This window comes from Phascolarctos cinereus, unplaced genomic scaffold (assembly GCF_003287225.1).
Source record: "Phascolarctos cinereus isolate Bilbo 61053 unplaced genomic scaffold, phaCin_HiC Scaffold_3;HRSCAF=262, whole genome shotgun sequence".
In the NCBI taxonomy this organism is placed as follows: Eukaryota; Metazoa; Chordata; class Mammalia; order Diprotodontia; family Phascolarctidae; genus Phascolarctos; species Phascolarctos cinereus.
In genome coordinates, this window is record NW_027555736.1 from 70,443,485 (window position 1) to 70,456,397 (window position 12,913).

The window sequence follows — 12,913 nt, forward strand, 5'->3', positions numbered from 1 at the left end:
TTAAAAAGAAAGACAACAGAGAACCCCAAAATGACAACTGGATTTTACATTAAAAACATTCTAATTAACTTAACTTGTAATATTTGCCTGTTTGTGATGAGGGATCACTCCAATTAAAGAGAGTTAAACTTTTTCCTGGCTTGAATCAAGGGTGCTTAGGGCAGAGGGTTAGGAAAGCTGTCTTGCCTATGGTAGAAACACTATGACTTGGACAAGATTCTCATGCTCATTAAATAAGGAAGTGGGTAATGGAGTTGTACTTAAAATCAGCAGGAGACATTTATATCTTCAGTCTCTAGAGCTTTAAATGGAAGTTTGTCTTAACCACTGATTAAACACAAAATGAGACTCAAGCCAAGAAATTCAGTTTCACCAAGAATATCATTCCCCAAACCATGCTCCATAGAACCTCAGTTTCTATAAGAACAGGAGGTCTGAAAAAAGAAACACCAACAAATGTTGATGCTAGTGATATTTTCCCTACAAATATTCAATGTGAAATTATGCAGATATCAAATTATCCTATATGCACTTGTATGAAGGCTTAATTTCCTTAATTTTACTAATATAACTTGAGATAGTGACAGATATCTCTGTGGGAAATTAGAGAAAACCTAGTAAGAAGGGAAAGAGGGGAGATGATTAATGCCCTGTTAACAAGAGGAGAGTTGACTGGTATTCAGGTCATTTGAGGGGAATGATGGTAAGCCTGAAGGAGAAAAGACAGGGCAATATGATAGCTATCTTTAAGTCCATCATATAAAAGAGGTATTAGATCTGTACTACTTAGACCTTGAGGAAGAGCTAACTATGTGAGGAAGGGGAAGGGAAAGAGGCAGTGGGGCAGAGGAGAAGGGAATAAGCATTTATATAGCACCTACTACATGCCAGTTACTATGCTAAGCACTTTACAAATATATCTCATCTGATCCTCACAACAACCCTGCAAGCTGGGTGCTGTTATTATCCCCATTTTACAATTGAGGAAACTGAGACAAACAAGGTTAGTGACTTGCTCAGGGTCACACAGCTAGCAAGTGTCTAAGGCTAGATCTCAACTCAGGTCTTCTTGACTGCAGAGCGAACTCTCTATCCATTGCACCACCTAGCTGCCAAGGCGGAAAGAGGCAGTTTTAGGTTTGATGTAATAAGGAAAAACTTTCCAACCATTGTACTTATACCAAAGTGGAATGGATTCCTTTCAGAAGGCTATGACTAGAATATTTAGTATTTATACATTGCTCAATTTTTATTGATTTCCACACACCTCCACCAATATCTTATTCCATTCCAATCCAAGTTGTAGTGATGTGCCTATCAATTAACAAGCACAAGCACTTGCATTGGGGATTTATAAATGCAATGAAAAAGTTTCTGCTCTCAAGGTGATTACATTCTAGGGGGTGGGGACGGGGATTTTCCAGTGCTTTGTTATTTCCTGAGGGTGACCTTGGGCTTTCAAAGGTCACGTCCATGCAGTGCAAACTCTGTTGGGTGCTAATAAGACAGAAAGATTTGAGTATGGGCTAGGTAAGGGATTCTAGGAGTGTTGTCTGAGACCCAGTCCAAGTTCTGAAGACTGTCTGCTAGAGAAAGATTATTTTTGTTCCATGTGAAAATCATCTGTGGGGAAATTGAGATCTGTCAGTGATGGAGCTCCCAAACATATGAAATCATGGATCCTTGAGGTATTAGAATAATGAGAACAAAAGTTAGGTTTTTTTAAGGAATTCAAGAAAAATGATACCTTTAGCCTGTGTTAGCCATGAAAAGCTGATCTGAGACTCCTCTTCTTTCTATGAGTCTTCTTTCGTTAGAAAAGAATAATAATAATAATAAACCATTGTCAATGTAGACAGTTTCCTTTCAAAGATGCTATAATGATATGTAGAATGTAGTGATTAAATCAGAGCTCTAGAGGAAAATTTCATACATCGTAATGCTGCTGCCTGGCTACTTATCACATAGTCAAACTGTCTCAGACCTTACATTCTGATTTGTTCTGAGCAACCAAAACTTGCAAGGGGGGACTTTCTAAACTTTGCTAAGTTCTTTGGGACCTAAGTATAAAAACTGTTAGAGCATTCTTTATAATGCTAACCAATCCTTGCACTTCTTTCCTCATTTTATTGAAACATTAATAAATCAACATCTTTCTTACTCCCTAAATTAACATCAGTTTTCATTAAAGCACAACTCTCTCTAAAGACACCACTATATCTCAAAAAAAAATGTAGGTAATGACATTTTGACTTTAAAAGCTTTTTATTAAAAAAAAAACTAATTATTTATTAATTTCACTAGCTGTTGGGGGTGGGGAGAGGAGGGACTAGGAACCTAATTCCCAAATTATAATTGGGGTTGTGATAAATCAACCACTTCTGTAATAGACCCCTTGATTTTTGTCCTATCTAGTACCTCTTCTCTGTTTAGGATACCAGGGTGTGTGTATACATCAGGGTTTGATTTACTGTTCTGTTGAGCGTCTAAAGAAAGTGGCAGAGAAAATATTAATAATGCACATTAAACTTAAGTGTGTTGTGTGTATATGTCCCCTTATCCCCAAATAGCTCATGGTTAAACATTTACCAGGACCCCCCTGGATATTACTCATTAGAGTTGGAAATATCCCCAATTTGTTACTTTATGTTTGAAACTTGGCTGAAGTCTTCACCTAGGAGTTTAAACAAAGTTATTCACTATTTACTGGGCTTTTTAAACCTGTGTCGAATAGTTCAATTGAGTAGATCAGCAGTTTTAAATCTTTTTCTGTCCAGAACACACCTACATCGTTGCTGTGACATACTCCAGCTACCTCGGGATCCCCAAATATACATATTTCCCTACACATTACAAAGACACCAGCTTCTCTCCATCATAATCCCAAGGTCCTTCCCCCACTCCCTATCTCCATGATGCACCGCACTTTGGGAAAAATTCTGGATTAGAGCCAGAGACCAAGGTTGTAAGTTTGCAAAAACTACACCCCAACCTTAATCAACTAGTGTAATCAATGCATGCTATTGACCACAAAAGAGAAATGAAGGAGTGTGAATGGTTCAACACAAACCATCAACACTAGTGAGCTACTGGAAGAATTGAAAACCACTGGTGGTTACTAGTATCATCTTTTGATAAAGGAGAGTTCCCTCCCCCCCCCCATTCATTAGTTTGTGGGGGAACAAACTGAATCCTCTTGGATAACGTAGTTCTGCAACATTACCTGAAAATGAATCAGTTGGTACTTTGTGGGATCATGACAAGCCAATTCTATAGATGAGGCCCAGGTACAGCTCTGTATGTTAGGAAAATTGGTTTATCTTTATTACCCTGACCAGCTGTGAGTTTACAAAGGGTCAGCTGAAATAAACTACATAAGGATTTGTATATCTAAATCTATACCTATCACAGAAGTTTAAAAAAAAAAGTCATGATTAACTTACATGGATCAACAGCAAGGTGTGTGACTCAGAAAAAGACTCAATCAAAAACTGGTAATGCAATACAAGATTCTGAGGTACAAAAACAGAAAAAAGGACCTTAAAATTTCCCTTAAAAACTGGAAGTCAAATCATGAGATAAGTAGAGAAGGAAATTTTTAAAATTCCAATGCAAAAGTTAGGTTACATCAGATACACTAGTATAAGCTATGAGACTCAAAACAGGGCAATGGAAAATTGAAGTATATTTTTTCCCTTTTACTATAATCTTTAAAACAATTTTTTTGTTCTTTGGTCTTAGAACCTCCCCCATCCCTGGGGCTTGAGGCTTATTCCTCCTGCCTCAAGGTTCTCTGATCTAAGATCTCACTATCCACTGAAAATTTGGTTTGGAAATTAAAACCAGGTTTTGTTACTACAACAAGTATTTCAAATGGGTCACATTTTCCTCAGGACACAATGGCTAAACAAACATAGCCTTGTTAAAAGGGCAGATAAGACCGTATCCAAGTAACACAATGGCCAGCCATAAAAGTATATCATTTCCTACTCTGGCAGATCATCAACTTTTACAAGTAGGAAGAGTGAGAGCAAAGTAAACCTACAATTCTCACCTGGCTTTCTTGATAAACAATACATTCCCCCATGTTATATTCTTCTGCAGTTATTTCGAGATTACTTTTAAAATATGTGAAGCTCCGTTTGTACAGAATTTTAGAGCTAATGCAAGCAATGGTAATGGCAGTCAAAACTGTGTTTATACTAACAAATAACATGCGAAATACATAATTATTTTTAATACTAGAGGCTGCAGTTTGCAGACGTAAGGGCACAGGGTTCAAAATTCATAAATAGGAATAACAAAATGATGGCAGCAAAAATCCAAACTAAATTAACATAGGAGTTTCTGTTATAAAGCTAGTATATACCATCCCTTCTGTCTTCCAAGCAAATCATAACAAATTTAAATATTTCACACTGAAAGAATGAGGAGAGGATGTTATGGATTTTTTCTCCATTTGCCTCAAATTCTCCAGACTAGTTCAGAGTTAAGAATTTACTCAATAAACAACAATCACCCAAATCCATGAATAAAGAATTTTATTCTCTATCTCTTGAAATCAGCAACATATACAAAAGGGAAATCTGCAAAACTAATGGGTTTAGGATTTAGCTATAAAACATGCATGCCAGTATATCTTCCACACTGAAGTTTGAATTTAATGTAAATAATCGGCACCACAGAATATGGCTATGTGTATTGGTCACAGAAATATAGTGAGCGCTGCTCCTTTCTGTGAGAGATTTCATATGATATGGCAAGTTGACTAGCCAATCTTAATGTTAGAACAATCTATCATTCCTTTGTGCGAATGGTCACATTTTAAGCTCTCTGAGCACAGGGCCTTTGTCTTATCATCTTTGTATTCTCAGTGTGTAGGACACAGTAGGTGCTTAATATATGTTAAGTGAATCAAACAGAGCCTGTGATGTCTCTCCTACTGGCTGGTTTTGGGTGGGAATTGCTCTATGAAGGACCCTCACTCACCCCTTAACAACACAGAAAAGCTAACTAATCAGAGTAGGCAAAATAAATAAGCACGCCTCTGTGTTACTGCTTCCCCTACAAAAATATTACTAAAGGTCAATAATTTAAATGGTCTATTGAAAATTATTAGTCATTAAAAAACAAAACACAAGAAACAAAAAGTTCTTTGGCAAACAGGTATCAATTTAGAGACTGGTGGCTGTTTATATCTTGTCAGTGAGGACTATGCCGAATAAATACAATTTCAAAGTTATATCCCATTAGCATTTACTAGCAAAAGGTACATCTCTGTCTTCTGTATAACACTTAATTCTGAAAGAATTAAATCTGAACTATTATTTTTAGACTTAAAACTATACTTCTGGACCAACTTTTCCCACTACTTGCAAATATTCAGCACCCATCAGCTTACTTGATCACAACACAATGTACCACAAGGTAGATTTGTTTTCTTGATTTGTACTTCCCCCTCCCTCTCTTGAATTTCCATTGATTCCATAGGAAAAGCTGCATAGTGGGAATGGGGAAGGGGAAGTAGGGAACAGTGAAGCTACATAGTGAGAGAAAAAGCCCAATTTCTGAAAAACTGAAAAAGACAAAGATATAAGCAAAAAATAAGTTCCTACTTAAGTAAAAATCAATGTAGTCTTAAAATACCTCTTTAGATCTAAAAATGAAAAATGTCTGTTAGAGGCTATAAGCTATTATAAAATAAAGGAATACCTTTATAGGCATTTTCCCAAGAAATCAATAAGTGTTTATTAAGCACCTATTATGTGCTGGACTCCATGCTAGGTCCTTAGAGCACAAAGAAAAAAAAATGAAAGTCTTTGCCCTCAAGGAGCTTACATTCTAACAGTGAAATAACAAATACACTGATAAGCAAATATAAAACATATGTAACATAAATACAAGCTAATTTCAGGAGAGAAAATCACAAGCAGCAGGGAGGCTCAAAAAAGGCCTCCTTTAGGAAGGAGGCAATGCTTGGCTTCAGCTGAGAAAGCAGTCAGGGATCCTAAGAGGATGAGATGAGGAAGAGGTGCATTCAAGGCATAGATGGCAGCCTGTGCAAAAGCAGAGGCAAGAGATGGAATGTCTTGTGTGAGGAATAGCAAAGAAGTATTTAGCTGGACTATAGGCTATATAAAGGTAAATAATGTGCAGAAGTATAGGAAAGTAAACAGAAGCCAGGCTGTAAAGGGCTTGAGTTCCAAAAGAGGAATCTGTATTTGATATTGAGGCAATGGGGAGCCAATGCAGCTTTTTGATAAGGGAACAGACATGGTCAGAGCTGTGTTGTAGGATTATCACTCTGGCAGCTTTAAAGATAGAGAGGGGACAGACTTGAGGCAGGGATAGCAACTAGGAGGTTACTGCAGTAGTCGAGACAAGAAGTGACAAGGGTCCAAATTGGGTTCTGACCCTGTGAGCAAATACAAGGCGATGGATGTGATAGATATTACAGAGAATAATAAAACTTAGCAGCTGACTGCATATTTGGGTAAAGAAGAGTGAGGAGTAAGAATGACTGAAGCTGAGAATCTGGGTGGCTAGAAGGATGGTCATGCCCTCAACAGAAACAGCAAAGTTAAGAGAGAAAAGTTGGCTTTGGCAGAAAGATAATGAATGGCTTTGAACAGGCTGAGATCACCAAAAGGTAAAAAATGCCCAGAACAGAGCTGCAGGGCACATTCCCACTGAAGGGGTGGAATATGGATGATGACAAACTCACAAATGTGACGAAGAAAGATCAGACAGGTGGGAAGAAAACCAAGAGCAAGTAGCATGAAAACAGAGAGAAAAGAGAATCAGTGGAAGATAATGTTCAATAGATTCAAATGCAGAAGATGATTTTAAAAAAAGAGCCCTGCCACTTGGTAATTAAGAAAGCAACAATAAGCCAGGAGAGAACGATTTCAGTCAAGTAACGAAGTCAAAAGGCAAACTGCAAAGAGTGAGACAAGAAGTGCAAGCAAGAAGAGGAGATGACTTTTTCTAAGATTTTAGCTGCGAGAGGGAACAGGTTCATGGGATGATAGTTTAAGGCCACATGGGAGCTCCTTAAGATGTGGGAAGGCTTGGATGAGTCTGTAGGTAGCAGGAAAGGAACCAGTAGATTGGGAGAGAGAATTGAAACAGCACTGTCTGGAACAAGATGACGTAGGCTGAAATCCTGCTTGCATCACTTAGCCACCTGTGTGGCCTTAAGTGAGTCACTTAAAATCTCTGGGTTCCTGTAAAAGGAGAGGGTTGGCCTAGGTGGCCTTGTTGTCTTCCCCAGCTTAAGATTAGAGAGAAAGGGTGACTGTGAGAGCAATGTGTAGAGAAGATGGGAGAGGAGATCCAGGTTACAAGTGGAGGGGTTGGCCTCACAATAGCATCTTCATAGGAGCGTAAGAGCGTAAACAAAAGGAGAGGATGAAGACGTATCAAGGAATTTTGAGAGAGGAAAGGAAGAGGAGGTCAAGGAAAAATGGCCCCTTTTCTCAGCAAAGTATGAAGCAAAGTCCTTGCCTAAGGTGGAAGGAAAGGAGATAGGGGTGAAAGACTTGAGGAAATAAGAGGTTTGAAACAGCTGACATGGAGAATGGCATAGTGAGGCAATTAAGTAATGCCTTGGTTCAGCGAGGACCAAGTTGAGATGGATAATACAAATCCATAGTGGATCTGGTGTATGCTGTTGCAAGATTTCTTCCAACATGTGAACAGAAGCCAAAAAGGAGATGGTGGTGGTAAACCTAGGGTCTGAGTCTGACGAGCCATGAGCAGCAAGGGATTAGAGAGAAGAGGACAGTGTCAAGATGAAGTTATTAGCTACAGGGTTAAGACTGGGAAAGGAGAAAATAAAGTACCTGAATACCATTACTGAACATGCTTAATACAATACATAAATAAAAATACACGACAGAAACCTTGTAATAAAATCTATATACATTTCATTGCTGGATTTTCAAAAGCAAAAACACAAATCAAGAGATTTCACCCAAGTACAAATTCTCTATTGTAAAACAATACTAACAAATATACTTTCAGCACCTTTCATCTTTATTAAGCCCTTTAATTTGTGAGGCATTATTGCCATGTTTACAAATAGCCAAACTGAGGAAAAGACAGTTTAGTGACTTGCCCAAAGTCACAGCAGATCAACAGCAGAAGAGAGATGAGAACTTGATCTTCCAGTCAATGATAAAAACTTGACAACATTTCCAATTAGAAGAGAAGGCTACAGCTTCTCAGGTTTACCATAAGATTAGATTTTATGCAAAACAGGAATGACAATAACTGGACGTGATGCCCAAACTCTTCAAAAACCGTGAACACAATGAGCCTAAGAAGACAATCTGCAATGTATGTGAACAGTTTTTTGGGGAAAAAACATCCACAGCTATTACATTTGCCCTGAATGCTTTTGTTTTTATAGAAATATTTCAGGTACAAGGTAGATAAGGCTTATACACTTCATTAAGTTTGCCTAGACGGGGGGGGGGGGGGGGGGGGGGGAACCTGTGGCCTCAAGACCACATGTGGCCTTCTAGGTCTTTCGGGTGCAGCCTTTTCCCTGAGTCCAAGTTTTACAGAACAAATCCTTCATGAAATTTGGATTCAGTCAAAGGGCTGCACTTGAGGACCTAGAGGACTACATGTGGCCTTGAGGCTGCAGGTTCCCCAGCCCTGGCCTAGACCCTGGCTTACCCACTTAAAGTTTAAGACTTTCAAATCCTATTTCAAAGAGCTATCTGGTAATCTCCTTGTTTGAAGCAAATGTATTATAAATGTAATTTTTGATAACTTTCTTCTAGCTCTTCATAGGACTATAACGTATTATCTACAGCTTTCATTCTGTAGTACTAAAATACATCATAATTTAAGGGAAAAAACAAGAGTAACAATTCACAAGACTAGTAATAGAAAGGTTTGGGGAGAAATTTACTTTTCTTGATGATAAATTTAAAAAACACTTTAAAACTGAATATCAAAATAATTATTACTATCATATATTAGTAATTTGATTTGGGAAATGAGACTGATCAAATGTGACAGAAAGTTTTCAGACCAATAAAAATAACCTAATAATCTTGAGATCTTACTTCATGAGTTTTATAATAATATAATATGATGGTATTTTCCCTGATATTCTTTCATGAATGCTCACAAAATATACAGAGCAAAGGAGCTTCAAAGATAAAGTGTTAGTTCCCTGAAGACATTCATGGATTTTACTAAATAAGCAAAGGATCTGTATCAGATCCTTGTATGAGAGCTCCCTCCACCAATTTACCTCAGTAGATGTCAACTTAACTTTGTAGAGAAGTGCTAGGAAGTGGTCACCTGAGGAACATAGAGGTTAAGTGTGACAGTGAACAAAGACCAGAGGCAGGACATGACCCTGGTTTTTCCTGATTCAATTCTGCCATGCTGCCTCTCTGCTACACAGTTCTTATTGCAATTTTTAAAAAACAATTTTTAGTCAGTATCATGACTTTTAGTCAGCATCATGACAGCAGTTTCAAAGTTGGATGAGAACTTCTTCCTTAAAGCTGAAGGTATGAGGTAGATTCAGTATAAAGTAAATATAAAGCAGTCTGTGTTCACATCATTTTCTCAAATTCTATACAATATACGCATCAAATAAAACTAGTCCACAAATTTCAATGATAAAAGAGACATTAAAAGTCCTGATCAGCAGAACTCAGGCTTCAGCTTCCAAACACCTTCACCATTCAAACCTCGATGAAACGTGCAGAGATTTCTCAGCAGTTCTCGAAATACACAAGACTGTGAGGTGGATAACTTGGATTCAAATTCCTGCAGTATCTCTTGCGTGCTTGCCTGTCCATCAACACGGGCCTGGAAGGCTATGAAGTTCCTCATTTCTACCAAAAGGTCATCATGCTCTGTTGCAGTGGGTAGGGGGGCAGAAGCCTGCTGAAGGTTCACATTTTCATTTTCTGTTTTCTGTGGCAAAATAAGATGGTTTCTAGTTCTCATTTTAGCTAACAGTGATGATGAAGCTAAAGCACCAGATGAAGATTCTCCATCTTCTATTTTCCCACTAAAATGTGTTCCAATGATATTTTTTTCTTCTTTCTTTAGATCAGCATCCTAAAGAGAGATTTTTAAATAAAGTTAAAACTTGAAAGCAACTGAATCAGTTATTACAAAACATTTTAAGTTTAATTCAAAATGCAAAAAGTGAGCCAAATGAAAAACAAAATTACTGATTTCATTGTTTAAGTAGACAGCAAGCCAAAGTCTATCTGTGTTCCTAAGTGTGATCACAAAATTGGAGTCAAATCCAACTGATCCTGGAATTTTCAAATTTAGTTCAACTGAATAATCATGTCCCTAAACTACAGCTATCTTAAGTACTAAATTCTGGAACCTGAAGTGCCTGCATATTAAGCTTCAAAATTATCACTACTAATGAAGTTAGAATGGTCAAAACATATTAGGTGTTACAGAAACAAAGAAAAGGTCGTTATTTTCTGGAAGCCTCTGACCAGCTCCTCACTGTTAATTATATTCCATATATACTTTTAATAATCCTGGGGGGGGGTTTCTGCCATCTTATCTGAAGTTGGGGAACAGTCAATATTTTACAATGACAGTCATTCATGCAAAACACTTAGGCTCTCCCATCAGCATTGTTCCAAATACAGGCCACACCCCTAAAATGAGATTTCATTTAAATGGAAAAAAAATTCACACCCATTCACTGATAAACAATGACTAAAAAACACAATAATAGAACACACTTGGTTTTGTGTAAGAGTCAAGAAAAAAGTGGAGTCTATATGCAAAGCAGCAAGACTAACTCCTCATTTGAGGTCACTAAGGATGGAGAGAAAGAACAAAAATTGAATATAAATCTCTATTTTCTGAGCTATCTTTGGGGTTTGGTAACTTCAGTTTTTAGATTATTGATCTGAGGATGCTTGTACCAACTTATCTTTCATAGAGCTGACAGAAGCACTTGCGTGAAAAGCACTCAAGGAACAGTAACGAATTTAATGGTTTAAACATCAAGTGATTTCTGATCCTCAATATGAAAATGCTCTGTAAACCATAAAGCACTACACAGATGTAAGATATGCTATGATGTACTTGTACTGACCCCAAAAATGACCAAGTGGAACATTCTCACTTATGTCCCATCAAGCCCCACACAGGTACAACGGGTGCATTACCTGACACTTCTCTTTTGTAGACTTTAAAGAAGACTGTGGAAAAGGCAAGCTAGGATTCCTTTTCTGCCCAAATCTACTCCTAAACAGGAAAAATGTTTGCATTTAGTGTTTTGAAGCCAAAATATTCCAACATCCACCCCCACCCCCTGCCAAGATTTCCTTTATGAAAATTTTAATTTCCCAGATTTGGGGGGAAAGGGGGAGAGGAGACCACCAAGCCATGTCTACCCTAACACCCTTATTTCCTACGTGGCCCTGCTCAGACATCCCTCTTCTGCTTTGTCATAATATTTCCACAATCAAATAGGGGTTATTAATTAAATCTATATCCATGGCAGCCATGGTAGCATCTAAATTCAATATCTGCTCTGCTTTTTAGATTGGGGAAGCTAATGTAACAGAGCACACAATCTCACCAATTAACCAACAAGCATTTATTAAGGGCTTACTATGTACTAGGCACTATGCAAAATGATATAAAGAATATGAGAGACTAATGCTAAGATCTATAGGCCTGGGAATTATTTTCATAGAAATTATAATTGTATCTATGGGAGCTGAGATCACAAACTGAGACAGTGTAGGGAGAAAGGAGGAAAAGACCTAGTACAGAACTTTGAGGGACACTATTACTAAGCAAGGCATGGATTAAGACACAGCAAAGGAGACTATGAAGTGGCCAGATGTAAAGGAGGCAAGAGAGAGAGTTATCTAGAAGAAAGTAGTTAATGGTGTCAAATGCTACACAGAAACCAAGAAATATTAAGACTGAGAAAATGCCATTAGATTAGACTTAGCAATTAAGAGATCATTGATACCTATGGAGGACAGTTACAAAAACCAAATTGCAGAGGGTCTGGAAGAAAGGGAGAGTAAACAAAATAAAGGCACTGAGTATAGATTCCTCCCCAGGAGTTTAAGTGAAAATAAAGGAAAGATATAAGAGAATAACCAAGGAGCATGGGACTTAGGCTGGGGACAACTGCTATGTTTGTATACAGCAAGGAAAGGACCAGGAGATAGTGAGAGACTGACAATTAGAGTGGGGTAATCTCTGCTGGAAAAGATAGAAAGGACCAGACTCAAGGGTATACATAGAGGGGCTGGCCTTTGCAAGTAGAAGGCCACCTGTTCATCAGAGACTTCAGTGAAGAAGGTAGTGAGGGATGATGTCAGAGGGACATGAGATAAGGAGTAAACGAGGGAACTCTCAGCATACTGCTCCAAGTTTTTCAGTGAAATGAGGTGAAGTCCTTAGCTGAGAGGAAGAGGGAAGAGGCAGCATCAGAAGCAGGGAATCAATTAGGGAGGAGTACTAGGATTGCCTTGCTGCAATGAAAGTCCAGTTTACATTAGAATAGCTGATTATTGTAAATTGGTTAATGTTCTTACAAAATTTTAATTAATTATGCTCTAACTCCTGTCATCCCTTTTTAATGAAGAAGTGTTCTTTTATATTAGTTTCTACATTGGGGAAAGGAAATAAGCTATATAAGGGAATAAGCATCCTAGCTGCTCCAACCCTAAAGTGTGAGTTGGGGGAAAACTGAGTATTCACAACCCTACTTCTCACAATCACACCCATCCAGTCTAATAATAGACCACATATGGTCAATTGTTTGAAAGACACATAATTTTAAGAGGAATAATTTCCACATTTAGGGTTCACATACGGTGACATGAGATGATTATAAATTGTCTTTCCAATGAGAATACAATATTTGGAATTGTTT

General features: G+C 37.8%; 1 protein-coding gene across 4 annotated transcripts in view; it reads right to left on the reverse strand.

Moving 5' to 3' along the window:
* Positions 1 to 4,524: 4,524 nt before the first annotated feature.
* ERCC6 (ERCC excision repair 6, chromatin remodeling factor) overlaps positions 4,525 to 12,913 on the reverse strand; it is a 106,464-nt gene continuing 98,075 nt past the window's right edge. For all 4 annotated transcript variants that reach the window (XM_020996886.2, XM_078150909.1, XM_078150908.1 and 1 more), the window contains 2 exons: positions 11,181 to 11,259; positions 4,525 to 10,095 (listed from right to left, as the gene is read on the reverse strand). In XM_020996886.2, coding sequence (XP_020852545.1) covers positions 9,673 to 10,095; positions 11,181 to 11,259 — 502 coding nt within the window. In that variant the 3' untranslated portion in view covers positions 4,525 to 9,672. The remainder of the gene's footprint in view (positions 10,096 to 11,180; positions 11,260 to 12,913) is intronic.